At 44.9% G+C, this 26,472-nt stretch overlaps 1 protein-coding gene across 1 annotated transcript in view; it reads left to right on the top strand.

The window, feature by feature from the left end:
* The window catches only part of LOC146186205 (NADH-ubiquinone oxidoreductase 49 kDa subunit-like), a 37,687-nt gene that overhangs the window by 10,962 nt on the left and 253 nt on the right, over window positions 1-26,472 (top strand). The window contains exons 6-10 of the mRNA XM_084608000.1: window positions 27-146; window positions 2,878-3,007; window positions 6,779-6,874; window positions 7,726-7,809; window positions 17,694-17,751. Coding sequence (XP_084464126.1) covers window positions 27-146; window positions 2,878-3,007; window positions 6,779-6,874; window positions 7,726-7,809; window positions 17,694-17,751 — 488 coding nt within the window. The remainder of the gene's footprint in view (window positions 1-26; window positions 147-2,877; window positions 3,008-6,778; window positions 6,875-7,725; window positions 7,810-17,693; window positions 17,752-26,472) is intronic.

Below are 26,472 nucleotides of genomic sequence, written 5' to 3'. Positions count from 1 at the left end.
TTCTCATCAACTGTACGTTTCCACAGCGGCGTGATGCTTCGGGGCTCCGGCATCAAGTGGGATTTGCGGAAGGCGCAGCCGTACGACTCGTACGAGGAGTTCGAATTCGATGTGCCGATCGGCCTCAAGGGAGACTGCTACGACAGGTGCGTTCTTGCGTGCCGCTTCCACGCAGCGATTGCACAGGCCTTATTGCCAAAAATAAAGAGTACAAGTCCAATTAAGCGCTTTCTTTCCAGGGAATGCTGCATGGCTCATTAATTCTCCTAGCTTTTCCGCCGGATCCAATGACTTTTGACAAAAGAAGACAGTATTTTAATAAGGGAAACCAACGCTTGGAGGCTTCAAGGAAATAGCGAACGCAATTGATACAGACAAGCACATTGGTACAGTGACAGGCTTCGGTTCATTGACAGTAGCGCCCTTATGACCAAGATAAAAATAAAAATGAAAATTTGCTAGTATCATATATCTGGTTACTTGTTTGCAGGATTCCTATCCGAAACAAAGGCTTCAGATAAGTAAGGCTTTTAACTTTTATTTCAATTCATTGCAACATGCAGGTGCCATATCGACAGGAACGGACAATAAAAACTGTCACAAATATAATTATTGTTTACTTTTACGTCAAAAAGGAGCGGTATTACTAAACACATAAAATAGTAGAGCTGTGACCGCCGGCTCAGTGCATTAATCGGCTAAATCTGATTCTCATTAGCGGCCGAAAGGCCTGGAGAGGTAGTCCTGTTTAGACGCTTCACAGATGTCTGCCTGCATGGTCTCAGACCCGCGTGGGCCTCTCTATATAATCTTAGCTGCATACTCAGCTTTCTTTTGCGATTTTCGGTTTGGTCGCCTTGCCGCACATACCACGGACTCCAAAATGATACGCCGTTATCTCTGCAAAGTCGCGATGCGCCATTATCCTGTGCAGAATCCATGTCAAACCGATTGCCAAACACCGGCGGTCCGACTACTACAACACGGTAAACACGCAAGCTGTACATCCGGCAGCACACTTAATCTATGTCACTTTTTACTGCCAATTTTTTGCGACGCAGGCATCTTCAGACAAGGCAAAAGCTTCGGGCGCCTTTCGTTTGCCACGAGAGCGAGACACAGTGTAGAAGCAACGACGTAACAGCCCTGAGGCGAGCGGACCTCGTTTCGCCGGACGCCGCCATGTTGTCGCAGCCCAGGCAGCTTAGCGCGCACGCTAAATAGCCTTTGTCGCTACCGCTAACACATCGTTAGTGGTAGCAGCAAAGGTTTGCCGTAATCATGCCTTAAGACAAATTACGATGCTTCAAACCTATTAGGGCCCCTTATTTTTGCGAAAATAATAGACTATGTTAATAGGGTATGTTGTGGCGCCAAAATATGAGGCACCTGAGTCCAAATTTGTCCTGAAAAACTGAAGCCAGAGCTGTGTGCGAGAAAGATTCATGTGCTGCGCTTTTCCTTCACTGTAAACCAATTTACAGATTAAGTGTAGGTGTCCACAATACTCAAGTTTCATCTCCGGCTCCTGCTCCAACTCTACCGCGAAATACTGAACCCTATCACATGCCCAAGGAACGACAAAATGTCCTCGCCCTGGATCTCGACAACGTAACACACGAGGTCATGCTCATATACATGATTCAAATGCACTGTGGTACGAACACTTTCAACTACATCAAATACTTTCTCACAGACAGACTGTCTTACATTCGAATACAGAATCAAGAACAAAGACCGTTTTTACTCGGCCGAGGCGCACACCGCAAGGCGCAGTGCTGTCCCTTCTGCTATCCAACGTTGCATGATGCGCTTGCTTGCTCTGTTGGGTGCGGTCGAAGGGGTGCAGCACGCGCTGTACGCCGACAACATCACCCTCTGGGCCACACAGGGGTGTCTGGGGGACATGGAGACCAGCCTGTAAACGGTTGCTAGCATAGTTGAGTGCTATGCCCGCGGCTGTGATCTCCAATGCTCACCGCAGAAATCTGAATTCGTGCATCTGCGCCCCTCGCGCTCATGCTCGACAATCAATCTCTCCTTGCAAAGTGGTCCCATTCAGGAATATAAAGAAATCAGAGTTATTGTAGTCTTTATACACAACCGGCGACGATGCGGCACAACACTCGCCAAGCTCCGACAGGTGACGGACCAGGTGGGCCACATATGGTCCGCCGAGTTCCCGACAAGCGCGGTGGGTTGCGATGCAAGAACGCCTTGCGGCTGGCGAATGCATTCGTGACCGTCAAATTTTGTATTCGACTCCCTACTTTCACCTGCGAAAACAGGACTAGGATACCCTCGAGGTCATCCTCCGTAAAATCATGAAACGAGCACTGAACTTCCCGGTCTCTACCTCTACCAGCCGCCTCATGACACTGGGTGTGGTGAATATTTTCAGGGAACTTCTGGAGGCCCTCCTGATCAACAAATACACGCATCTGACAGACAGAGTCGGGTCGCCGGTTTTAGCCCATCTTCACACCCAACACACCCAACTCACAGAGGAGGGATGCCGCATTACCGAAAAATGAAGAAGCGCCCCCTACGTGCGGCCTCTCCCCGCCAACATCTCCAGAGAGGACCGTAATTGTCGACGCCTGGCGCTGGTGGTAGCCTTGGACTGCCATTATGGAAGCAAACCAAGAGTTTTTTAGGTGGACACACACGCGTCGCCAACTTCTTCGCGCTTAAGTTCACGGGGAGAGAGAGAGAGCGGCTTCGGACGGACATCGGCGAAATCCACAATTGCGGCTAGTCGTGCTGCAACTAAAATGATGATATTGATACTGTGCTGCATAAAAGTATAAATGTGCAGCGCGTTTGAAGACAGCCATGATCCATGAAAACGGCCACGTTCGCTAAAATGCTTCGCAGGTACCTGTGCCGTGTTGAGGAGATGAGACAGAGCCTGCGCATCATATACCAGGCACTAAACAGGATGCCCAGCGGTCCCGTCAAGACTGATGACCACAAAGTGGTGCCGCCATCACGGGAAGAGATGAAGGTACGGCCTGTACAGCTGACGTCATGCTTGTGCCGGCCCGAATGGCACACTGGCCTGCAAACAAAACGATACTCAGCCGAATCCAAGTTCTAGAGTCAACGCGCAAAAGTACAGTCACACTGCAAAAATTTTCGTATTTCTATCGCTGAATCATCAATAATTAGGTCATGACATGTGTCTTAACGCGGAAAACAGAAGGTTCGTCCATAACTTGCTCATGTTTTTCTCCTTATCTTGAATACGAAGCTTTAAGCATTAGCAATTGTACATAGTGCAGTATATCCATATAGACTTGTGCATAGTACATGGTCAAGAACGCAGCACTAATATGGCTCCTATATTAACAGCTATCTGCAGCTTAACCTACAAAACTGCATTCCAGGTAACATCGAACATCAAAATTCTAATGCTATAAAAGTGTCATATAAGTTGCCTGATTGTTGTCTAACGTTGGTACGACAAAAACTACAACATTCAAAAAGAAACATTATGCTCAGGTTGACTTTTGAAGGATACTTAATGTTATTTAATATTATGTGGTGTATTAGTATTACAAAGGAATGTTATTTAAATTTTCAACGCGTTAAAATAATGCTTGAATCATAACTGTTTAAACAACATGGCAAACATATTTCAATTAAGCACTGATTCCCGGCATTTTTGAACATTTCTTTTATTAGATATGTTTTAAAACGAACATTTTCACAACTAAATCTTCAGACGATCCCTGCCACAGAGTGCACGTATAGCCCTATTATTTTATCAGAAAACTTTGTCTATTATCCATTCGGCACCATCATTCATGGGACACCCCTGAATGATGGATATAAAAGCTTGACTATACTGCTTTTCAGAGGCGAGTGTAGGAGTTGTGCTGTGTTCCGAAACTCACGTGTCGCTTCGAACATTAGCATTTGCAAAGCTAATGCGTGCAAAGCTAATGCAAAGCTAATGAGCGCGTGCAGGACTGCTTTATCATTTTCAAGGATGTTACATTTATGTTGCAAAAAGGCTAAATTTTATATTGTTCAAACGTTTGTTGGCACATTATACTATCGTTTATATATGCAACATTGCCAAAACGCAAGAAAAAAAGGGGCAAGAAAATAAAGTTCGACTGAAACAAAAACGCAACATTGCTTTAATGTTTCGGTGCTACCTGGGATTATTCAGCACAGTCGAAGTGAAATGAAATAACTGTATAAACGAGCAAGGGGTATTGACGCCAGCATGAGAGTCCTAGAGGTAAGGTATATAAACAGAATCAGCAATGTACGAATAAATTGATGCCGTGAAGATTGATTGATTTATGAAGTTTAACATCCCAAAATGATTTTGCTATCATAGACGGCGTATAGTAGTCAGGAAACTTTGACCACCTGGGGGTTCAACTTCCACTGACATCGCGCAGCACGAGTGTCTTACTTCTCGCCTCCATGGAAAAAGGGTCGCGGCCGATGATCATGGAGCGGCACCCGAGTCTCACTTCTGATAAATAAAGCCTGCTCTGAGCTACCGTGAGGGGTCGGCTTACTCTCGGTTGTTTCGTAATGCCTTGGCACTGTACAGATCCCAAGTTGGAAAAGTTGTTCCGTCTGTCCGTCTGTGAAGCCTTGGTTGGCTGGTGCCAGAGTAGGGGGGCGAAAAATCCCCTTCCACTTTCAGAGAGGAGAGGCAAAGTGATAATAATATAGCATTAACGTTACCTGCTCGCACGGTCTCAACCCGTCAGCGGTTATTTAGCCTCTTTTTTTATGGCATATTTAAGGCCATAATTTAAACAGCGCGAACTACAAGGTACAAGAAAAGAATAAGGAGCACAGGACGAGCGCTGACTAGCAAATAGAGGTTTACTTACTACAATCTTCATTTATAAAAGAACAAAGGAAAGATTTCAAAAATCACGAATAACCCAACGCTAAAAACACTTCACAGATATGCTCGTAACACCGTCAAGAACTCCCGAGAGACACTATCTCCCTATCGCAAACGAAAACGGTTGGTTTGCTGACGCAATTCTGTTGGTATTTCGCGATATATGGAAAGCCTCGACAAACTCCCGTGTCGCCTGATCTCTGTGGGTGTACACAGTACAGTACACGTGTGATTAATCAATGCAGTGCACTTTTTCTTTTTCTTTTTCATCACTTTACACTCAAGACACGGGCGACGCTCAAGACACGATCAGGCGACACGGGAGGTTGTCGATGATTTCCATATCGCAAAGGACCAATGATTACATCAGCAAACCAACCGTTTTCCTTTGCGAAAGGGAGTTTGCGGTTCTCGGGAGTTCTTGACGATGTTACGAGCAGTGTTGGGTTTATCATGAGTTTTGAAATATTTCCTTTGATTGTTCTTTTATAAATAAAGCTTGTAGTGAGCAAACCTCTAGTTGCGAGTCAGCGCTCCTCTAGTGTTCCTTCTTCTTTTGTTGTCCCTTGTAGTTTGCGCTGTTTACATTATGAACATCAACCAACTCGCCCAATTTAACGTTTTGCTAAACGATATTTAAGACCCTCTCCGAAATTGTCACGCGCACTCACATACCTGGCTCTTGTGATATATGTCACCGCGCAGCCTGTGATTGCAGCCTTATTCCGTTCTCACTGATTGAGGTGCGCGCGTGGTACAGAACCTAACCTGGCTTTTCGTTGTGAGCGTGGTCTAGCTCACCGGCTTTTCTATAATTAATCCGTATTTTACTATAATACTACTAAAACGGCGCAAAGCTGCGCCCCTAGAGATGCAATCCACGACAGAAGTAAAAGTACAGCCTTTGTCAAAAGTGCAGAGCCCAGACGGTCTGCTTCTGAGCCGTGTAGTGGCGCTGATTTAGCATTAATGAAGGTCATTCTCAATGGAGGAGGTACACGGCAAAAAATCTTCTTGCCTTGTCAGATGGAAGGAAGAATGCACTAGGTGCGATCCTCCTGTGAGGGTACAGACCTCAACCTGCGACCATCATCATCCTACGGCTACCCCAGACAAGGCCTCTCGCACCATAAGGTTTGGGTTTTTTTTGTTGGGGGCAGCGGGCTTTTCCCAGCCAAGGGGCTCATGCAATCCGGCCTGTTCCCACCGGGGCGGGGTTGCAGTGCATATACACCACGTCCGCGCCACCCCGGTGGGTCGAAACCTGACGCGAGCAAGTCTTCTAATATCTCACTTCTAGTTTTCCGTTTTCTTCTTTGAGGATCACCATGGGGTGTCCCCATTCTTCAAAAAAACTTCTTTCTCCCCAAGTGGCGTCTCTCTCTCTCTAGGTGGAACCATAGTTCTTTTCTGATTTTGGCCTTCACTTCATGGAGGCTCGGAGTCTTATTCGAGTAGGCCGCTTTGCAGCGGGCCGACCACACCTGATAGTTGACCTCTGCCAGTGTCAAGACTCTTACCATCGAGAGATTCGAAATGCTTGAAATGTATTACAAGCCGCACGAAGTGACTCAGAAGCAAACCCACTGGGCTCTACATTTTTGACAAAGACTGTACATATGTAGTTACTTTTTATAAACTTGCACTGGTCGTAAATCATTATAAATTCGGCGGTAATCACACAGGCACAATACTGGTCTGAATTTCACTCAGTGCGCCTAACTTTTATCCCAGACCGCGTTTCCTTTGCTTCTCTAGCCACCTAATGTGTGGCGAAGGTAAAGAACAAAAAGTGTATAACGTTGTGCATGCTTTAATCCGGGTTCTCATTTCAGCACCTTCAGCTCTGCTTTCCCTCTCCTTTTTTCATTATTTGTTATCTACTCTTGGTTGCAGACCTCAATGGAGGCACTGATCCATCATTTCAAGCTGTTCTCGGAGGGATACCAGGTTCCACCTGGTGTCACTTACACTGCTGTCGAGGCGCCAAAGGCACGTGACGATAGAAACTGAGCTCCAGAGGGGGCGGAAGTACACGACTGCGTTTACACTCATGCGGACAGAAAAGCGTGAAGCACGCTTTCTGAATATATATAAATCCATACACGAGTACTGTGCGACTTAGACATCTAGCATATGCATTTCCGAAAAAACAAAAACAAGAAAACATGATGCAGAATCAGATATTACTACAGTAACGTATTATCCAACTGATTTGCGACTGGACACAAACAAATGATTCAGAACAACGCAAATGATTCATGATACGGCGTACCGTACACAGGAACTGCAATGTCCTGACTTAGGTGGGGTGGGGTTTAAAATCTGTACGTAGGCCGTGAGGGACGCCGTATATATGAATGGATACGAATTAACGTTGAGGATTCTTTAATATGAAGTGACATCGCGAAGCACACCGATGGTTTAGCGTTTCACCTCTATAGCGTTTCATCTCTGTAGACATGGTACACGTGGCCAGCGAGCAAGAGGCGGAAAGCAAAATGCGACGACAGTGAATTCAAGTAACCGCAAACTATTATATGAAAGAGCACTGCACAAGGGTAGAGGGGGAGGAGGGGGGAGCTTCAGTTCGCAGGTCGAACTGAGCCGAACTGAGTGAACCTGCAAAATGAGGCTTCCCCCTCCCCCTTTCTCTACCCTTGTTAAGTACTCTTTCATACCGTGTAGCCATCTTCTTCCTCTCGTTCCACCTGGATCCGCAAATTATTATATAATTTACACAAAGAAAAGACATGAAGTCTACGCTGCAGTGTAGCGGGCGATGCCGTTCACTATCACCGTCACTGCAAAAGATATGGTAAATAGCAGACACTTACCCGCAGGGCGAGTTTGGGTTGTACATGGTGTCGGACGGTACGAGCCGCCCGTACCGTTGCAAGATCAAGGCACCTGGCTTCGCCCACCTGGTGAGTGTGAAGGGATTGTTCGCTTATACCCTTTAGGACACAGCGTACACATATGTGTACGCGATTTTTTTTATTTTTTTTCCTCCTTTGAAGTTCAAATTTCTCGCGCGAGAACGTTTGCATAGCTTTGTATGGACACTAGGCCACGGCCGGTCTCGGGGGAGAGAGAAGAGAGAGACACGCTCTCCCTCGAGACCGGCCGTGACTAGGCAAGACTACTAGCGCCATCTGTTGTTCTTATTCGGATATTCAGTCGTAAACAACCACTTTGAAGACGGACGCCGTTACTTTCTTCGGAAACGCTGGTAAGTACTTTCCCGAACTAACTTTTTCTGGGCTGTAATTGTTTTTTGGTGACAAGTGCGTGCTTTTTTTATGCTTGTAAAAACATAGGGAACATGTAAAAGCTGTCAAATATAGCAGAACTACAATGCAGCGTTAGAAAACAGCGTGAACTTTCGTGTACAATTGTTTACACCATGTCACTACTCGTACAAAACGAGTTTCTCGTAGTTCAGTTTGTTTCTGATAGAACTTTTGGTTTTTTTTTTTTGGTTTTCAGACTTGAGAAATCACGCAAGACAACGAAGAAGACTTGATGATGACTCGGCGGAAAGACTGCTGTCTAGAATTTCCGATGGGAACACATCGGATATTGGCCTTTCTGATGACGAGAAAGAAGAAGAGCATCAAAATCAATCTGTGAGTGGCGGAATGACAGTGAATATGATTTTGTCTGTTTTGCTTCAGAAATTATAAATTAACTTTTGTTTGGCAGGCGGTCATAACAGACAGTGGAGCTGGTCCGTCCGGAGCAGTGCAGCATCCTCCTCCTCTGCTATACCCCGATGACCAACAAGAACTCGTCGGCCGACAAAAGAGGAATGCTGTTTGGACGACTGCGCCATTTCAGCCGCCTGACACCACATTTCATTCCCCAGACCATGATTTCAGTGTGGTAATTGAACCATGAGAGTACTTCTTCAGGTACTTCACAAATTAACTGTTCGAAGAAATTGCACGTTGCCCGAACATCTACGCACTTCAGAGTTCAGAACCATTCTCAGAACAACACCAGAAGAGGCCAAACGTTCTTCGGAATGTTGCTAATAATGGGGATACTAAAATTCCCACGCATCAGAATGTATTGGAGCCCTGCAAAACGAATTGCTAGTGTGCCGGAAGCAATGAGCGTCAATAGATTTTTCAGACTCCAGTCTGCATTGCATGTCACAGAGCCAGACCCGAATCACACTGGAACTGACAAGTTCTGGAAAGTACGACCGCTACTTGATGCCGTCAGAAAAAGGTGCCTATAATTACCTGCTACTGAAAAGATAGCATCGATGAGCAAATGATTCCCTTTACAGGGAGAGTTGCAGCTAAACAGTTTGTTCGCAACAAACCTAATCCCGAAGGAGTCAAAGTGTTTCTTCGATGCAGCTCCAGTGGTGTCGCACACGACTTAATTTTATCAAGGTAAGGGCATTGGTACATCTGTGGAGCACAAGCACCTAGGGCTTGGTGGTTCCATTGTTATGAGGTTGACTGAGCACCTCCCAAATCTAAAGAACTAAATGTTACTTCGACAACTATTTCACATCGATGCCACTTCTTGAAGAGTTGAAAGAAATAGGTATTTGGGCCATTGGCACCATCCGAAGCAACAGACTTCAAGGATGTCCACTGAAGTCGGATAAAGCACTGAAGAAAGAGGGACGCGGCAGTATGGATAGTATGGATTCCCGGGTTACCAAAAGTGGTGACATCACTGTTGTCAGGTGGCAGGACAATGGCATCGTGAATGTTGCGCCGACATTTGTGGGCTTTGGGGAGCCAGCAAGCGTGAAACGGTGTAGCGAGTCGTTGAAGCAGCATGTTGACATACCATGCCCTGAAATTGTCAGCCAATACAACGAATCTATGGGCGGAGTGGACAAAATGGATTTTTTTGCTCTCGTTGTACCCACTAAAACAAAGAACCAAGAAGTGGTCAGTACGCGTCATTTCTCATTTCACTTCATTCGCACTGGTAAATAGTTGGCAAGAATACCTGATTGATGCGAATGACAACTGCGTACCACGTAGAAAAATTCTAGACTTACTGGCCTTTCAGAATGATGTTGGAAGGACATTAATCATGTGCAACAAGAATGGTGCCAAGAAACGTGGTCGCCCGAGTAATGATGCAAAGGAGCCCCCAAGGAAGGTGCACAATGCTGAGTCGCAGCCCGTAAATTCTGTACGGTATGATGGAACGCATCACTGGCCAGCACAAACAGGCACTAGTTTCGCTCAGCGTTGCAAGCTGGAAGGCTGCAAGTCAAGAACGAGAGTCCGATGCCGGAAATGCAATGTGTTTTGTGTTTTTCAGCGACAAATGACTGTTTCTATGCATTCCACAAGTGAGCTTTAATTTTTGTTTTAGAATCTCATTTTGATCTGAAATAAACAAATCCTTTACCTCAGAAACGAAATGCAACCTTGTCTTGTTTATACTGACTGAGTCACATTGTACACATATGTGTATACACGGGCCAAATTTCAGCAAGAAGCAAAAAAAAAAAAATTTGCTTTAGTTTTGTTCTCGGACTGTCCTTTCTTTAAAAAAGCACACAGAGTAATTTTCCTGCACTTCACATTAATTCGTGACTGAAGGGGTTATATATTTATGCACACGGAAACTGCAGTAGTTGCCGTTAGCTGACCCGGCCGTGTATATGCTTTCAGCAGTTTCTAGGTAGTGATGCAGAACTATCGGTAAATTGACTATCGATAGTATCGATAGTTTTTTTGAAACTATCTGAGGCGGAGCTATCGATAGTGTAAAAAAACTATCGATAGACTATCGATAGCGCAATCGATAGTACTATCCATAATACTAATAGTGCAGTCGATAGTACTATCAATGGCACTATCGATAATACTATCGACAGTACTATCGACAGTACTATCGATTGCACGATAGAGCTTCGATACAGGCCTGCATTACGTCGCCGCGCCGTCGAGTCGGGGTGCGCCCTCGGAGTAGCGACGGCGCGAGTTGTAGACGCGAGTTTCTGTTGCGGCTTTCACTTGTCGGTAATCCAACTCCCAGGAATGAAACGGGTGAAGCGCAGTTTACCGATCGGGTTTATAGTGTAAGCTTGCAGCCCCTTACCGGCGAGTTAACTCGACATGGCTCGGGGCAATTCATCCGTTTTCTTATCCAAATGCTCTCGTCCCCTGCCGCTCCTGTCCCTTCCCTTTGATATTTTATTTTGCGGACCGCAAAACACCTACCGTTCGGGTTGCACTTGATGCTGATAGGACACGGCATGCGTCGTAATCTGGACGCTTTGGTTCCCTTCCAGAAGGCGTGCCTCATCATGCGACTGTGTTCTGTGATGCGATATGACGTGCAAGTCCCACGTACTATTGCAATGATATGAATTCACATTGAAAATGTACAGAACAAGAAGCAGCTGACACTTGTTTATTTTCCAGAGCGCCAATAACTTTTTTTTTATGCATTTGGTACATCGGCGGAGAATGTCAATATATACGATACAAACAAAAAACAAAGAAAGCAATTTGTTGTGAGCTGTAACAAAGTTGCCAGTCTCGATTCCGCATGTAATCAAGCTAGTGTAAGACGACCGCGATGTGACTTTTAACGTGCGTATGTTTCTCATGTTTCTTACTCATAGACAAAGTACAATAAGAAAGATACGTCTCTCCTGCACCGCCGATGTATTAATGGTCATAATGCCTTTAGAGTGCACTGATGCTCCAAGAAGAAATAAAAAGAAACAAATAGCCTCTCACGCACCACTGCTGATTGTACCAAAATTTTCCTATCAGCATATCTTTTTTTTCTCACTTCACCCGAGTCAAAGTAGCATGTGTTAGGGTGCCGTCAGCCTCATCAAGCAAAAAAAAATTACTCGAACTGCATTCTGAATATCCATAACTTATTTTTGAGGAATGTCGTAATCTTGAACTGCCCCAGAACAACACAGGCTAAAATGTCGACTAAGAAACTAGAATCGGTTTTTAACAGTGCTGCTCTTACGAGTTGCGAAGAGTTGGCAATTATTAGATTAACACAGTCTACGTCCAGACGCTGAACGTTCTGCACAAGGTTGTCTGGCACAACCGGCAGTTGCTACTGTTTTGAAAGCAGCAGCTATGCTACAGAGAGCACGGATGTCGGCAATAAATGCTTTTCATAATTGGCAAGCATGCCCGCAGAAGCAGACACGCCAAACGGTACATCTCGGGTCGTTGCTGGCCCCACAACTCGGAAATTTGCGACACTATCCAGCAACTCTACCTAGGGTACAGATGTGTTGAAAAAAAAGATTTAAAAAATGACGTCGCCAGAACGGCGAAAATTCCACCACGCGGCTGGCACTGCACCGTGCTTTGCGAGCAGGATTGGCAATCTTCTTATCGGCGCGGTCGTAACCACGGTGCCGAGCGTTGTTTTCGGTCGCTCCGGAAACACGTCACGAGTGCTGATGTTTTTGCACATCTTCAGATCTCGGTAATGCGTAGAATGCGATAATGGAGAGTCCTGTCATATTTACCACCAACATCATACCATGCACTCAGGAAACCAAGTTTTGCTGCAATGAGTTCGCATGGTTGATTTTGTTCTACCGATAGCACTACAAAAATTACTACCGATAGTACTATCGATAGCGCTATCGAAATAAACTATCGATGGACTATCGATAGCGCTATCGATAGACTATCGAAAATACTTTCTATAGTACTATCAAGTACTATTGATAGTAATATCGATAGTTTTTTTACCGTCGATAGTTCGATAGTGACTCAACTATCAATAGTATCGATAGTACTATCGATAGTTCTGCATCACTATTTCTAGGCCATGATGAAAGGTGGCAGCAAGGATAGCTTATGCATTAGGGACCAATTAAATATAGTGCACTTCATGACAAAAAGTACAGGTCTGGTCTACAATCGATCTTCGAGCCTTATGGTTTACTTTCGAGCAGTACGGAACAGCACTTGATGTATGTTCTTGAGAGGGAATGAAGCTGAGCTGTTCTCAGTGCGACAGCGTTAATGGGTCTCGTCTGCAACTCTCTTTGCGATCACAACATAGGTCGGCGCACTCACTCATGAGTGCCCTCACATATATCCACTCACAAGGGTTGTAAGTGTGAGTGGTCACTCCCGCTCACATCTTATCGGTGTTCTTCCACTCACTCATCAGTGCCCTCATATCCACTCATCCATACTCGTGAGCCTGAGTGAGGGGTGCATTGGTGAGCGGTCGTGGTTGTGAGCGGACATGACTGTGAAAGTGGATGTGTGGATGTGAGAGGACAGTATTTCGAGTAAATGGCTTTGGGTGGACATGAGTGCGAGTTTGAGTGAACCACTGATCACAATGGCGACCTATATGCTGGCGAAGCCTCGTTCACGTGCATGCATTTCGACACTGGTTTGAAACCAATGCTTTCGTTTGTATCTTGATTATCTCATACATACACTCCACTTCATTTGATTATTAGGGCGGTGTATGCGTATTTGAATATCGCGGCGTCAAGAAATGCATGCGTGGACACGTGATGACGGGGACTCGTTAGGGACGGGCATTTCACACTGCTCGTTTAGAAAATGATCCTGAAATATTGTAGTGCTGGCAAGAGGCCGAGTTATCTCAAGCGGATGCACAACGCAATGGCACATGTGAGTGCGACGCACAATATAAGGTGCCTTTGAGTGAGGGCTGTGAAACATTTTGAGCAGCCAACAAAAGCTGACGATGCGGCGTCGAAGTACAAGGCTTTTGAGGCTGGAATTTACCTTCAAAGATGAAGCACCCTTCAGCATACAGTCGAAAGTAGTATATTATGGAGAAGACCACCCGACATAGATAATTTTATTAGCATTAACTATGACGTAAGAATGTGCGGGCCTGCTTGGCATGGGTTAGCGCATCTGACTGGGGATGCAAGGGCATGCCGGATGGTCCCGGATCTCACCCTACAATCCCAAGGAAACTACTCGAGCTTGTACTTCCTGTCAGCTCGGCCATGTCACATGGTCTGTGACGTCACGTAATCGCATACCAATCAGCTCCCGTCCATGTCCCTTGTCGACTGCCACCTGCCAGAGCCTTGAATCCTGATCGAGGGTTTCCCAGGGATTGAAGGTTAGGGAAGGTGCCTGAACGTACAGCAGATGAGTTTTGATTGTAGAGAAGCTGCGGTCTTTTTTTTTTTTTTGGTAGTATATTCAGTGCAAAACCTAATTAAAGGAACACGTAAAAAAAAAAAAAAGCCCGGTGACAGAGGAAGTCTATCGAGGGTAAGAAAAGCCAATAAAACTCGGTAATGTTAATACGCTTGTCATTCTACAGACGATTAAAAACGGCCACCGTGTTTTTCTCTCAATTCATGTACCAATCTGAAAAAGAAAAACGAAGATTACAGGCTGGTACCCCGCTCGCCCAAGAAAACGTTACTAGACAACCTGTTTCGCTTGTTTACTTTTTAATCGATAGTGTATACAGCTCTTTCGACAGAAAAGCCGTCGGCGTTATAGCAGTTGTCAGCACCGCGTGTCGGAAATAATCGGGGGCTGCATGAAAAAATCGTGTCATGGTCATTTATGGATCTAGTGATTGATGATTGATAGGTGTGTGAAAGACGATGGCGATTAAGGAAATAATTATAACTAATAAATAAATGTAGAAATAAAAATGAAAAAATTAGGAGAATGGGGCTTTAAAGATGTAAAATGCTCAGAATGAAAAGCCAGTGCTTCTCAGTGCTAATCAAGAAAATGTAGAATGTAATTGATTAACTGAAATCATTGAAAAAAATCAGAAAAGGAAAAAGGGGGTTCAAAGGTGTGTGTACAAAAATAAACAAAATTTAAATATAGAAAGTGAAAAACCATTGTCCACGTGTGTGAAGCGCTATTACATGATGGGTTCAGACGGGAGGACCGGAGCGCGGACGGTCCGCGCGCGTCAGCTCTACCCGCGCCCCACGTGACGCCGAAGTCACTGCTCTGAGCGACGGTGAGAGAGCGGCGTGGCCGTCCGGGGCCCCGGATCGCGGAGCGGATTGAATATGCCAACCGCCTTTTTCAGTCCGCGCGGACGCGGACCGAGCATCCGGCGCGGATCGAGATTCTTGTTGTTCTTCTTGCTTTATCGTTGCTACCTCCGCGTTGCTACGCCTGCGCTTTTCGTCTCGTATTCCGTTCGAGCGGGGTATTGTTTGTTGTGCATGCGCTGCGTCGTTCGCTCAGTGTTCGCTGCAGTGCATCGTTATTTGTGCTTGTGGGTGTTCCAGAGTTGTAGCTTTACTCGGTTTCAAGTGCTTATTATGGGCGAAATAGCGAAAAGAGTTGACCATCGATGAGGAATATTGAAGATTCTTGCAATAAAGAACGCCGCTTTTTCGCTTCCTCGTCGTCCTCGCACACTTCACGTAGAACAGCCAGAGCAGCAAGACAACGTTTTCGCTCGGCGTCCATGTTGAAACTCTCGGTCGAAAGGTTTTCGGCAGCACGCGAACAGCACTGGGGAGGAGGGTACACGCGGATGGTCCGCTGGCTTCGTGTGAATGCTCGACGGCCGGATGGACACGCGGACGCGTGGTCACTTGGCACCAGGTCCGTGCTGACGCGCGCGGACCGTCCTCGCTCCGGTTCTTCCGTCTGAACCCACCGTAACGGTGGACTGCCCCTGAGTTGCATCGAACGCAAACAGCGCGTTCGGTGAACACAAACTGGAACGCATTAGATTTCGCTGCGTGGCCTCCGAGCTACCGGTGCCGTCATCGCCCACAGGCTATAAGAAAACATTAAAAAGCACTGCAGAATCTGTACTGTAGTAATGCGAAAGCACGGATGCTGGTGTTGGTTGCATCGAGTTGCTTAATTTATTTCTTGTTTACCCATTTTAGTTTTTGGTACTTTCAAATTGCGCGCCAATCCCTGCCTATGTCCTTTTTCGGCTCTACTTCCGGTTGCGGGAAGTCACATCCTCTACATATTAATTCACTTCTTGTTTATCCATTTTAGCCTTTGGTACTTTCAAATTGCGCGCCAATCGCTTCCTATACGCGGCTCTACTTTCGGATTCATGACGTCACATTAATTCACTTGTTTACCCATTTCAGCCTTCGGTACTTTCAATTTGCGCGCCAATCCCTTCCTATGCCCTTTTTTCGGTTGCGTGACGTCACATCTTGACGTCATCCTTGTTTACTGCTGTGTGACATCACATTCATCCACTTCTTGTTTTCCCTTTTTTTTGGTCTTCGGTACTTTCAAATTGCGCGCCAATCCCTTCCTATGCCCTTTTTCGGCTCTACTTCCGGTTGCGTGACGTCACCCTAATTGACTGATTTAATTAACTATTTTATTATTTGATACATTCAAATGTGGCGCCAAGCTATTCGCTAATGAGACCATTTTTGCCTTTACTTTTTATTTTTGCCTCTAATTAATTACCTAATTAACCTACCGGCCTAATTATTTTTTCGTACACATTACATCACCCTCTATCAATTGACACCAATCATTAACCTCTACGATTTTGCGTGTTTTACCTCTAATTAATTAACTCATGTTTTAATTAAACACTATGCTGCATTGTTTCAAATAGTGCTTTTAAATTAAGAAGAAGAATTGGTTCACAGGAAGGGAGAGGCGCAGTAACTGTCACACTTGCTCTGTGGACACCCGAACCGCGCCGTAAGGGAAGGGAGGAAGGTGGGAATGAAAGTGGAAAGAGCGAAAGAGGGGCCGTAGTGGAGGGCTACGGAGTAATTTCGACCACCTGGGGATCTTTAACGTGCTAAGTGTGATTTCGCATTTGACAAGGTGACCTCTCATGCAATAATGAGGCTTTTCTTTGCTCTTGTTAGACCTCAACTGGAATTTGCTTCCATCACGCAGATCCAGTTGTTCGATTGTTATGTTGAAAACATCGAGGCCATTCAGAAATGCTTGATTGGGAATATATACATGGGCAGTACACTGAGTGTAGAATCTATCCTGACTGTAAGTGCCGGTAGGCAGTGTTAAGCTTGTTTCCTGTAGGAAATTGTTCATGACAGAATTTATGTGCCGGACCCTGTTAACAGCTTGTCTCTGCATGTTCCAAGTAGAGCTGCATGTAATTTCCTGCGAAACTGTACAAAACTGTTCACAGCAGATTTGATGTGCCTGACCTTATAAACAGCTGCATGTTCTAATCAGAACTACATGTCACTGTGATGCATACGCCCCAGATAAGTGTCAAATTCTTACCCATGTACAGGATGCCGGTATTGGGTAACTGGATTAGTGAGAGAAGAGTAGACTTGTTTCCAGCCCTGTTGGTCTCACAGGTGCCTGAAATTGTGGCATGCTTGGATCCAATACAATCATACATTATTCCCAGTTCCCATATTCAGTACATATTTTTGTTGACCTGACAGCACTATGCCCTAATGTACAGTTTGTGCAGTGTTTTTTGGCACAAAGTAATGATTGAAATGAAACCTTATCAATGTTTCTCCTATTTTCTTTGATCATAGGGCAGTTAGAGCTCACAGTCCAGTGAAGCAGTTGCAGTTGGTGATGTCTCCTTATATATTTTAAATAATAACCACCTCTACTGCTAGCCCCAATGACTTAGAGTGAAGAAATACCCTAACTCGCTTCAGGCGGTCAGTTCTTTAGCATGGCACAGTTCAGGGTTCTTTGCAAAAAGCTGGAGGAATATTTCCTATTTTAATCGCTCAGGCATATATAATAGAGCCAGACTGAAGCCAGTTCAGTTGACCTTTATCTGTTCCTAGGTAGAGCTCATGAAATACACATCATAACTTTGCCTTTCATTCTTTTCTTCTTCCCTCTTGAAGGCCCTGTTGGACTACATCGGTAGAGGACACATGCTAGCTGACATTGTGGCAATCATTGGTGAGTTCTCTTCCACTCTGCGTTCGAGTTTTTGAACAGGGAGCCTTGCTCTACAGTATAATTCAATGCAATGAAGTATGATGACTGCAAAAATAAGCAAAGTGCATAGTCAAATCTCAGTAATTTCAACTTGAAAGAGAATGAAAATCATTCAGATTACTCCGTCTGAAATAAAGGCAGCACATTCAAAATGAGCTGATGCACTGCTTCGTGCAGGCAACAGTACTGGAGATGTGTTGATGTGCGCTAAAAACATGGGTGTGTATGTAGCTGCTGTCGTTAATTCCATGGTAGTTATAGACAACTACATCAGCACCACTCGACCACTTTGTCTATGGCCATTATAATAAACTACTCCCGTGCTGCCATAGGTACAATCAAAAAGAAAAGGTGGAAAAAAGTGTAGTAGATCAACAAGTTCCATTCACAGATTGGGAATGCCTGTTACACGCAACTGCCATCGGAATCATTTTTCTTATTTTTTATGCCCCACTATACTATTACTACATCACTGATCGAGGCATGATAACACACCTAGCCAACCTTGGTAAGCAGTAACAATTTTAAGGAATGGCGACCTCCATGGTGGCCAAGAAATTCACCAGAAACTAATCCTACTGACTTCCTCTCTTTTGTTACGCGAGAGCGGGTAAGACTTGTTCGGCTGCAATACTGTCACCATACCCCAGTTTCGGCTCTTTTGTTGTCAGGAGTTGTCGAAAATGTTCAGTATGCGGCATGAAAAATGGAGGCCTAATGTGTATCGATAAATGCTGAATGGCAAGTATGATGGGTGATTAATATTAAAACCATAAATGAATAATTAATTGTTTGTTTTTCTGATAATTAGCAGCAGAATTCTCTACAAATCCAACCTCTGAAGATGGCAAACTGGACATCCTCATGGCACTAGCAATAATTAATTATCAATAATTAAAAGTAACAGGCTAAATAAATGAAAAAGAATATAACTAGAAATTGTAAATTAGAATAAAAAATAAAAGTTCATCAGAAAGTGCTGAGTCACTGCATCATAGTCTGCCATAGCTAAATGTTGAAAGTGGTGAGTCGTCGTGTGGCAGTCCATAACTAAAAAATTGGAAGTGATCAGTCCTTGTGCCAGTTTGGCACATTAAATGTGCTGAGTCATCGCATCATAGCTAAGAAAGTGGATGAAATAAATGAATGCACACCATCACATCTACTCTTAAGGCAAAGCTCAAGTGTCCATTAGTTTGTTTTCCGATAATTAGCAGTACAATTCTCTACAAATCCAACCTCTGAAGATGGCAAACTGGACATCCTCATGGCACTAGCAACCACAAGCATGATCAGGTGTCATGATCAGAGGTGGGCAAATGCCCTCATTTTGGCCTTTCCTCCCTCGCCCTCAATTTCAAATCGGCAGCCCTCCCTCACCCTCACTTAAAAAAATTTCTTCGCCCTCCCTCGCCCTCATCCTCACTTAAAAAATATTGCTGGTCCTCACTCACCCTCACCCTCATCTCATTTGCCCTCCCTCATCCTCAACCTCATGCCCAGGAGTTTTAATATTTGTTATTTTTCATTATTTTCGATCTATGGCAATGTTACAGTGAGCCAAAGTAAGCGCCAACTATTCTTCTCTACGTCTGTTTTCGGCAATGTCAAGCTGCGTTGATCATTTAGCAATCCGAATTTCTCGAAGCTAATAATGGACTTAAATAAATGACGGGGCTGCGTTCATGCTGTAGCGTATCACTGGAAAAAGCCGTCTGGTACTTGTTCCGATCGACAGTTGCTGAGATTAAGATATGCACTGCACATGGAAACCAGAGGTTGTGAAAAGTGCAAAGAACAATCCTGGAATTGCTCTAAGCATGCCAATCAAAGGCGAAACTTCGAGGAGGAAGAAAAATAACCACTGCCGTAATTTACCGGGCAGACATGCCCACCGGTTCACACTCCATGTGTTTGAAGGAGATAGAGTGATGAAATACGTTTACACAGCACATGAGGAAGGAGGAGGTTCTAACTTCTAACCAGCCGCAGACGGAAGGCATGAGGCGTATACGGCATATTAGACAACAGAACAATGTAATCTAATTCAAGTAACAGAAAAACGCTATCACACAGAAGCGTAAATTTCGAGGGAGTCAGGGGGTAATGACCCTCGATCGCTTCGCAGGAGGGGGTGGGATGGAGGGACATAGCATGTGAGCCTAGGGCCGTGCTCGACAATTTCAGACATGTACATGCAGTGTCATTTGGGAAACGCCGCGTAAAAATGCGGTTGTTAGGACACGGTGCCGCAGGTGCCACCGATGATGTGCCCCGATCGCATCCCGCCTTCCCCCAAGAACAAACCGAAAACGCAAAGTGAAACACGCAACTCTGCTGCCCTTCTGGGGTTCACGAACGCCGCCTCTGTCGCATAAAATCGTTTTTTTCTTTTTTTCACTTTTTATTAAAGTTATACGAGAGAGCAGTACGATGTGCAAAGTGAACAGGCCAGAATTTGATTAATAAGGTTTGATTATGCTTCCTTAGTAGTGTGCTTAAATCTAGGATTACTTATGAAAAAAAGCAGTGCTTATAGAACGGGAACAGAAGAGCAACACATATATGCCAATTAGCCGGAATCAGTACTCTGCATCAGTTCGTCTAAGTTCACATCTCCTAGCTGATCCGCTTCATTCCGGATAGAACCCGCATATGCAAAAGCCGGAAAACGGATTGTCTGCACTGTGAAGGCAAGAGCGGCAAAATAATGAAACTCACCTGGAACCTGCATGACGTCGTACACACCTTTCACTTGGACCGCACATTTCCCAATAATATCCGAGGACACTGCCACAATTCAAACTTATTCGAGCACATAGTACAAGGACGTCTTTGAGCATATAGAATTTGCAACAGCGCAGCAAAGTGTTGCTTTAACAAGCATCAGCAACTTGAGTGGTCCAATCGAAAGGACACAGCAACACAAACTGAAGGGCTTCCCCAGCCGTTCCTGCAGCTCGCTTTTCTTTTTTTTTTGTTATTATTATTTTTTTTTTTTTTGGGGGGGGGGGTGGAGACATTGGGCTGAAGAAAGACCCTTTCTTTGGACAGAGAGAGCGGGAAAGGAACGCACGGTGGTGGACGCGTGTGTATTCTTCCGAGAGCAATGCTGCCACGTCCATTCATGTCTCCACCCAGTGCCTCAGGGAGATCTGATAAGACCAGCCAAAGCCGCCTCTTGAGCCCAGCCGTGGACCAGCGTGCCTGGTCTGCCTACCGCTCGGAGATTTTTATTTTTTTTCTGCTTTGAACAGCTTTCCTAATGACAGCTGCCTTCGCTGTGGGGGGAGTCTAGCGCCTGTCGTCGGCGCATTGCCACAGGGTGCAAAGCCAGGCGCACACTGATTGTTTTGTGCGTTATCTGTCGCCCTCCCAAGCGGTCTTCAAACGAAGAGCCGCCAACCAAAGCTCTCGGGCGTGCAGGCTGAGGTGCGCCCCGGCTAACAACGTTCCGGCTTACAGCCTTGTAGAACACTGTAGCCCGCCGAATGTAACGTCTTCCTGCGGCCTAGTACGAGTATAGTGGCGTTCGTTGTTTCGTTTTTAGTTTGCTTAGCAACCCACACATGGTGTATGCGTGTGTTTGGCACAATTGACAGAAAAATTAGCAGACATCTCGCTGATCATTCCACTGCTTCACATGAGAAGCGATCAACTGCTTGCACAACAACACGGGAAATCCACGGAAGAGAGGAGGCCTCTTTCCTTCCACGGAAATGGCTATGCACAATCAGGTGTACAAAAATCAGTGTGGTCATAGTTTCAACCTGCCAGCTGGAGATCCTAGGACATACCATGACTACGCGGAACCGGGTTTACTTTTATCTCAGCTGTCTGCTTTATTAATATTGAGTCAGTCATAGAGTGAATGTGGGGCGCTGAAGCTGAGGTAGTGCTGCGCGTTCGAGAGCAGGTATCACGCAAACCCTCGAAGAGTCTTCCTCTTCTTCAGACCTGGCAGGCGCTTTAACATTATGCGTGACAGGTGCTCTCTGGCGCGACTCTAGCCTTAGCGGCATGCATAAAGGTATTTCATCTCAGCTGGTCATCTTTATGTTAAGAAAATGTAGTGACACGTATTAAAACGTTCTCATAAAGTCCGAAGCTACAATTACAGCCCGTTTTAATCAAACCCAACAAATGTGCCTGCGTGGTTTTGGGGCAGCGGGTCTTACTCGAGGTTTAAGCGTCCTGGAGAGCTGGACTTCGACGTCACCCTCTCATCTCATAGGTCAAAAACACTCAGTACGGACCTCTCTAACCGAATGTGAATTGATGTTTTGTAGCTTTCCTTGAATCTAAACCCTGCTTTGCGTCAGTTAAAAATTTCAGTTCAGCGGTTGCCTTATTCGGCAGCATTGAACCTAGATCACTTTTTCGCTTTATATCGCGACATACCAAACACAGGAAACCATGATTTGGATAAGAAGCTGTTGAAAGCCGACATAAACGTGGTCTACCCCTACAGTGAAGTTGATCTTGGCAAATTAATTAATGGCAAAATAAGAACACTGGCACGTTGCCGTACGTACGACTCCTTAAGTTATCGGAAGCTTCTATTACTAACACAAATGGTGAATTCCATCTTATTGTAGTACGCTTCGTGTACTTTTCTGCTCAGTTTGAACGCAAACTTCTTCAAGATTGTCGTTTCACGGAAAGAGGCGCACGCCTTTGGAACAGAACCACGACACTGACGACATCGACGGCCAGGTCCCCACCACCACCCCGCCAGTGCGTCTACTCATGCGTGGAGCTCTGAAGTGGGGCGTTTCTGCAACATCTAATTTGTTCTGTGTAACTTCTGACACAGGAAATCGGTATATGGTAAACGATGGCACTCTCCCTCTGGATGAACCTGCCTAAGTGTTTGATACTGCATCCTTAGCTGCTTGTGCTTTCCTTGCACCATATTGCACAAGCCAGCCAGTTTTTCGGATACAGTGACGATTACCAGGACGTCACCTTTCTGAGCCATGCACGTTTTTTAAGCAGTGGGAGATTTGATAGTAATATGGAATGACAACGGATCTTGTACCTTGCGCTTTTTCAGCGCAGCGGTGCTGCTCTACATCCCTGGCATCTCTGGCAAGGTCCTTTAAAACAGAGGTGACCACCTCAAAGGGAAATCCTGCACTGGTCAGTGTTTGCAGCCAGACATCCACGCTATACATGTCATTTCATGTAGGCAGGATTTGTAAAGAGCGGCATGCAGGTAGTTTTTAGCAATGCTCTTCTTAAGAACCTTGGAATGAGCTAACTAATGGCTTAAAATACCTTCTTTTTTTTATAGCGAGGCTGATACTTCCAGCACGCTTTGATTTTGCAAACAGCAACAACTGCAAGAACTGCAAGCACCCTTGCGCACCCAACCCGAAAGCGCATTCGGCAAAGAATTAAACCGGTTCAGCATTGTCATACCCCCCTCAAGCGTGAGTCTGTGACAACATACGGCCTTACGATCGTCGAGCATTTCCATGCATTAAACTTATTCCAAATACAGAGCAAATGCTAAAAGCAAAGAATATTAAAGAACCTTACTCCAGTACAGGACTTCAACAGGTTAACACAAAATGAGAACACTGTATAACTGGATACTGGAAATGAAACAACTCTTTCGTGAAATTGTGTTTAATGCTCATACGCTGTAGTTATTACTTTCAAATCGATGTTATGTTAAAACCCATCTGAAGAAAACTGTCTTAAGAAAATAAAAAAAGTGAAACTTAATGCTATAGAAATTGCAGAAAGAACAATGCGCTGTAATTACGAGCCGCACATATTAATGCACGATTTGACAATTTTGCTAATTTACAACAAAGCGAAAAATGGTAAAAGAAACAAGAAAATACTTCTTGCTTCTGCAAACGCATGACAAAGATTGCAACTGATATTGAACTGCGGTTTATTTTATTGCAGCTATTATCAGCACAAATTCACTGCTGTTCATTTTCCTTTGGTTTTGTTGCAAATTGTAATTTACACAACTTATGAAAGTTTTATGCAAAACCTTGCTAACCAAACAGTCAAGTAACACTGTCAAGAAACACTTCTCATGCGTCGGCTACTCATGCAAGCTATCCGGACGGGGAAAAAGAAGAGAAACATGTGGCAGGGCCCCAGCAGATAAGATCACCCCACCTCTGTCTTTTGTGTTCGTTTCTCTGCGCGTCCCCTCTATTTTGGACGGGCTTTTTTTTTCTGAGAGTGTTTTTCCCTAAATGGCAAAGAACATTAGCAGTTAGAAACGGTTGTCCTGTGTACTTTGCCGGTCCCGTCGTGTACTGTGAGGCTGGAAGCAGCGACATCGCTCTCGGTGACTCCCTGCAGCTTCCTAGTGTCGTCTTTAGACTTTTCTTCACCACGAGCGCCGGGGCAATTTTGTGGCTTTCGTTCCTGCTTCCTCTATAGCTGCAGCGCCCGTGTCCCATTCCAGTACATCTGTTTTCTATACAACACATGCATAGTGGAGAAGAACGTGTATTGTCACTCTTGCCTTTCGGGTTGCCGCGTTTTTTCTCACTGCAGAAACTACGCCTTTCGTTGAACATTTTCCCTCGCCCCTCGAACTCTGTATCTTTCCCTCCCTCACCCTCCCCTCATCGCCTCTGCCCTCCCTCACCCTCGTCCTCACAAATTTTTCAGCGCCGATCCTCCCTCGCCCTCACCTCACCGAGTCAGATCCTCACGAGGTGAGGGTGAGGACACCCTCATGAGGGTTCACCCTCGTGAGGATGCCCATGTCTGGTCATGATTACCATCACCAGGGCTCTCCCTAAGATGAGCTGACTGCCCACCTTTCTAACCACCCTACCAGTGCCTACTTCCAGTTTGCTATCCTTGAGGACAACTTCCTGCGATTGTGATGTGGCCAGTCACGCCATTTCAGACACTGCAACACACGTCACTGGCTTTTTTGGTTTCACTTCGGGATGGCGCCACGAAGTTATGTCTGCTCAGTTTTCTCTTTTGTATCCATGTGCCTCCTCCACACTTTCGAGTGCGCCAAATCATTGCAGTTTGAACATCCTCAAAATGTAAAAAGGCCCATTGTAACGAAGTACAGTACAACCCCTCTATAGTAAACTCTGGTATAGAAAAGCTTGGACATATAAATTGAAACTGAAGTCCCAGTTCAGCTTCTATAGATGACTGTACATTTTTGCCTCTTTATAGTAAATACAGTTTTGTAATAATCGGTTATAGTAAAATGCACCTAAACGCACTTTACTACAACAACAAACACCTTGTGTTCTTTTAAATGGCTTCACCACCAGGCTTATCAGCATTCAGGAGAAGCCAACTTTACGTAGGCCTTGGCGCATTGAGAAAAAGCATGCAGCGCGTCGGAAAAAAAAAGTAAAGATGTCTATAAACATGGAATGAAAGCGGCGCGGTTAGTTCAGAAAGTAAGAGTAAAACTACAGTGAGAAATAGAGAAGGCAAGAAAAAGCCGAACATTCGCATCACTGGCAAGAAGTGGAGGTGCAGCGTGTGCAGTCTTGCAGCACTTGACTGCCATGCGCATTCATCATCTATTGCCTTTTAAATGACAGAAATAGCAGAAAATCGTACAGTGTTCATGCAAGGTTTTGGTTTTAACATGAAATCAAACTGTGTTCTTTTCATAGCCCCATTGTCCTCATACTTAAGCGGTACTTCCACCAGATTTAAACAAAAAATTTTATAACTTTAAAAAAATTGGCATGAAGAGATAAGAGAGATTGAAGGTATTTTAGTGTTTTTTTCATTAAGCAACAAGACGTGCTCAGTAAGTAGCCATTTAATTACTAGGCAGCATCTTCAGGACCATGTCGTCACCAACAACTGATATAGTCAAGATTTTCACTGGTCCCGGTGACTTTTCTATAAAGGGGTTCTACTGTACCAATGCTACTGAGTCTTATATTTAGTCTCAAAAGCATAGACAACCATATTCACGGTGCCCACTAAATAAAATTGCTGCGACGCAAACCGTTTTTGACAGTTGTTTGGGTCATTTGATAATTGCAACTTTCGAATATTCTAAAATTTTTTTTGAAGGCTGAATTAATGACGTTTTACTGTATTCACAAAGCAGCTACCCATTTCTTCGTTCCCTTGATTTCATTATTACATTTCTGAAAAGCTGCCTTTTCTATTCCATGCAATACTATTATCATTAGTACAGAGCCTACTCATCTGGCATATTTACGCCTTTAAAATGGTTAGTTTTTGCCACTGTGTGGTGCAGTCGAAAGGCCTGTATTCGGGCAATGCAAATGTAAACCTCATGCACTCTAGCGCTTGCGAGGCATTGAGGCACAGAATGTGCTGAAGGTGTGCTGGAGGTGGAGGTGGGGAGGCGGGATGCTGTGCTGTCATATCAACATCCTCCTTTCCTCAAACGTCCACCTCTCAAAATATTCCGAGGGGAGCCCTGACTGTCGCAGAGGAGCCAAATAACTACTGCATTCACTGCGTGGTTGTTCTTTGCTTGCCAGGGCTTGTCACTTGCATGGCCTGCTACAGTTGCATATGCTAATACGTTCAAATGAACACACTTTTCCTGTCACTCACAAGGCTGATAGGACTTAAGAGATTGATTTACTGCAATTCTACTGTAATAGGCATCTTTGTAGCTTTGGAACAATGAATACTAATTTATCTCGGCAACTGTGCTAGCATCTAGGCAAAAAT

The sequence above is a fragment of the Amblyomma maculatum genome, chromosome 6 (genome assembly GCF_055883805.1).
Source record: "Amblyomma maculatum isolate TAMU_Amacu chromosome 6, ASM5588380v1, whole genome shotgun sequence".
Classification (NCBI taxonomy): Eukaryota; Metazoa; Arthropoda; class Arachnida; order Ixodida; family Ixodidae; genus Amblyomma; species Amblyomma maculatum.
The sequence above is the reverse complement of the archived record's forward strand: the minus strand, read 5'-3'. Positions and strand labels throughout refer to the sequence as shown.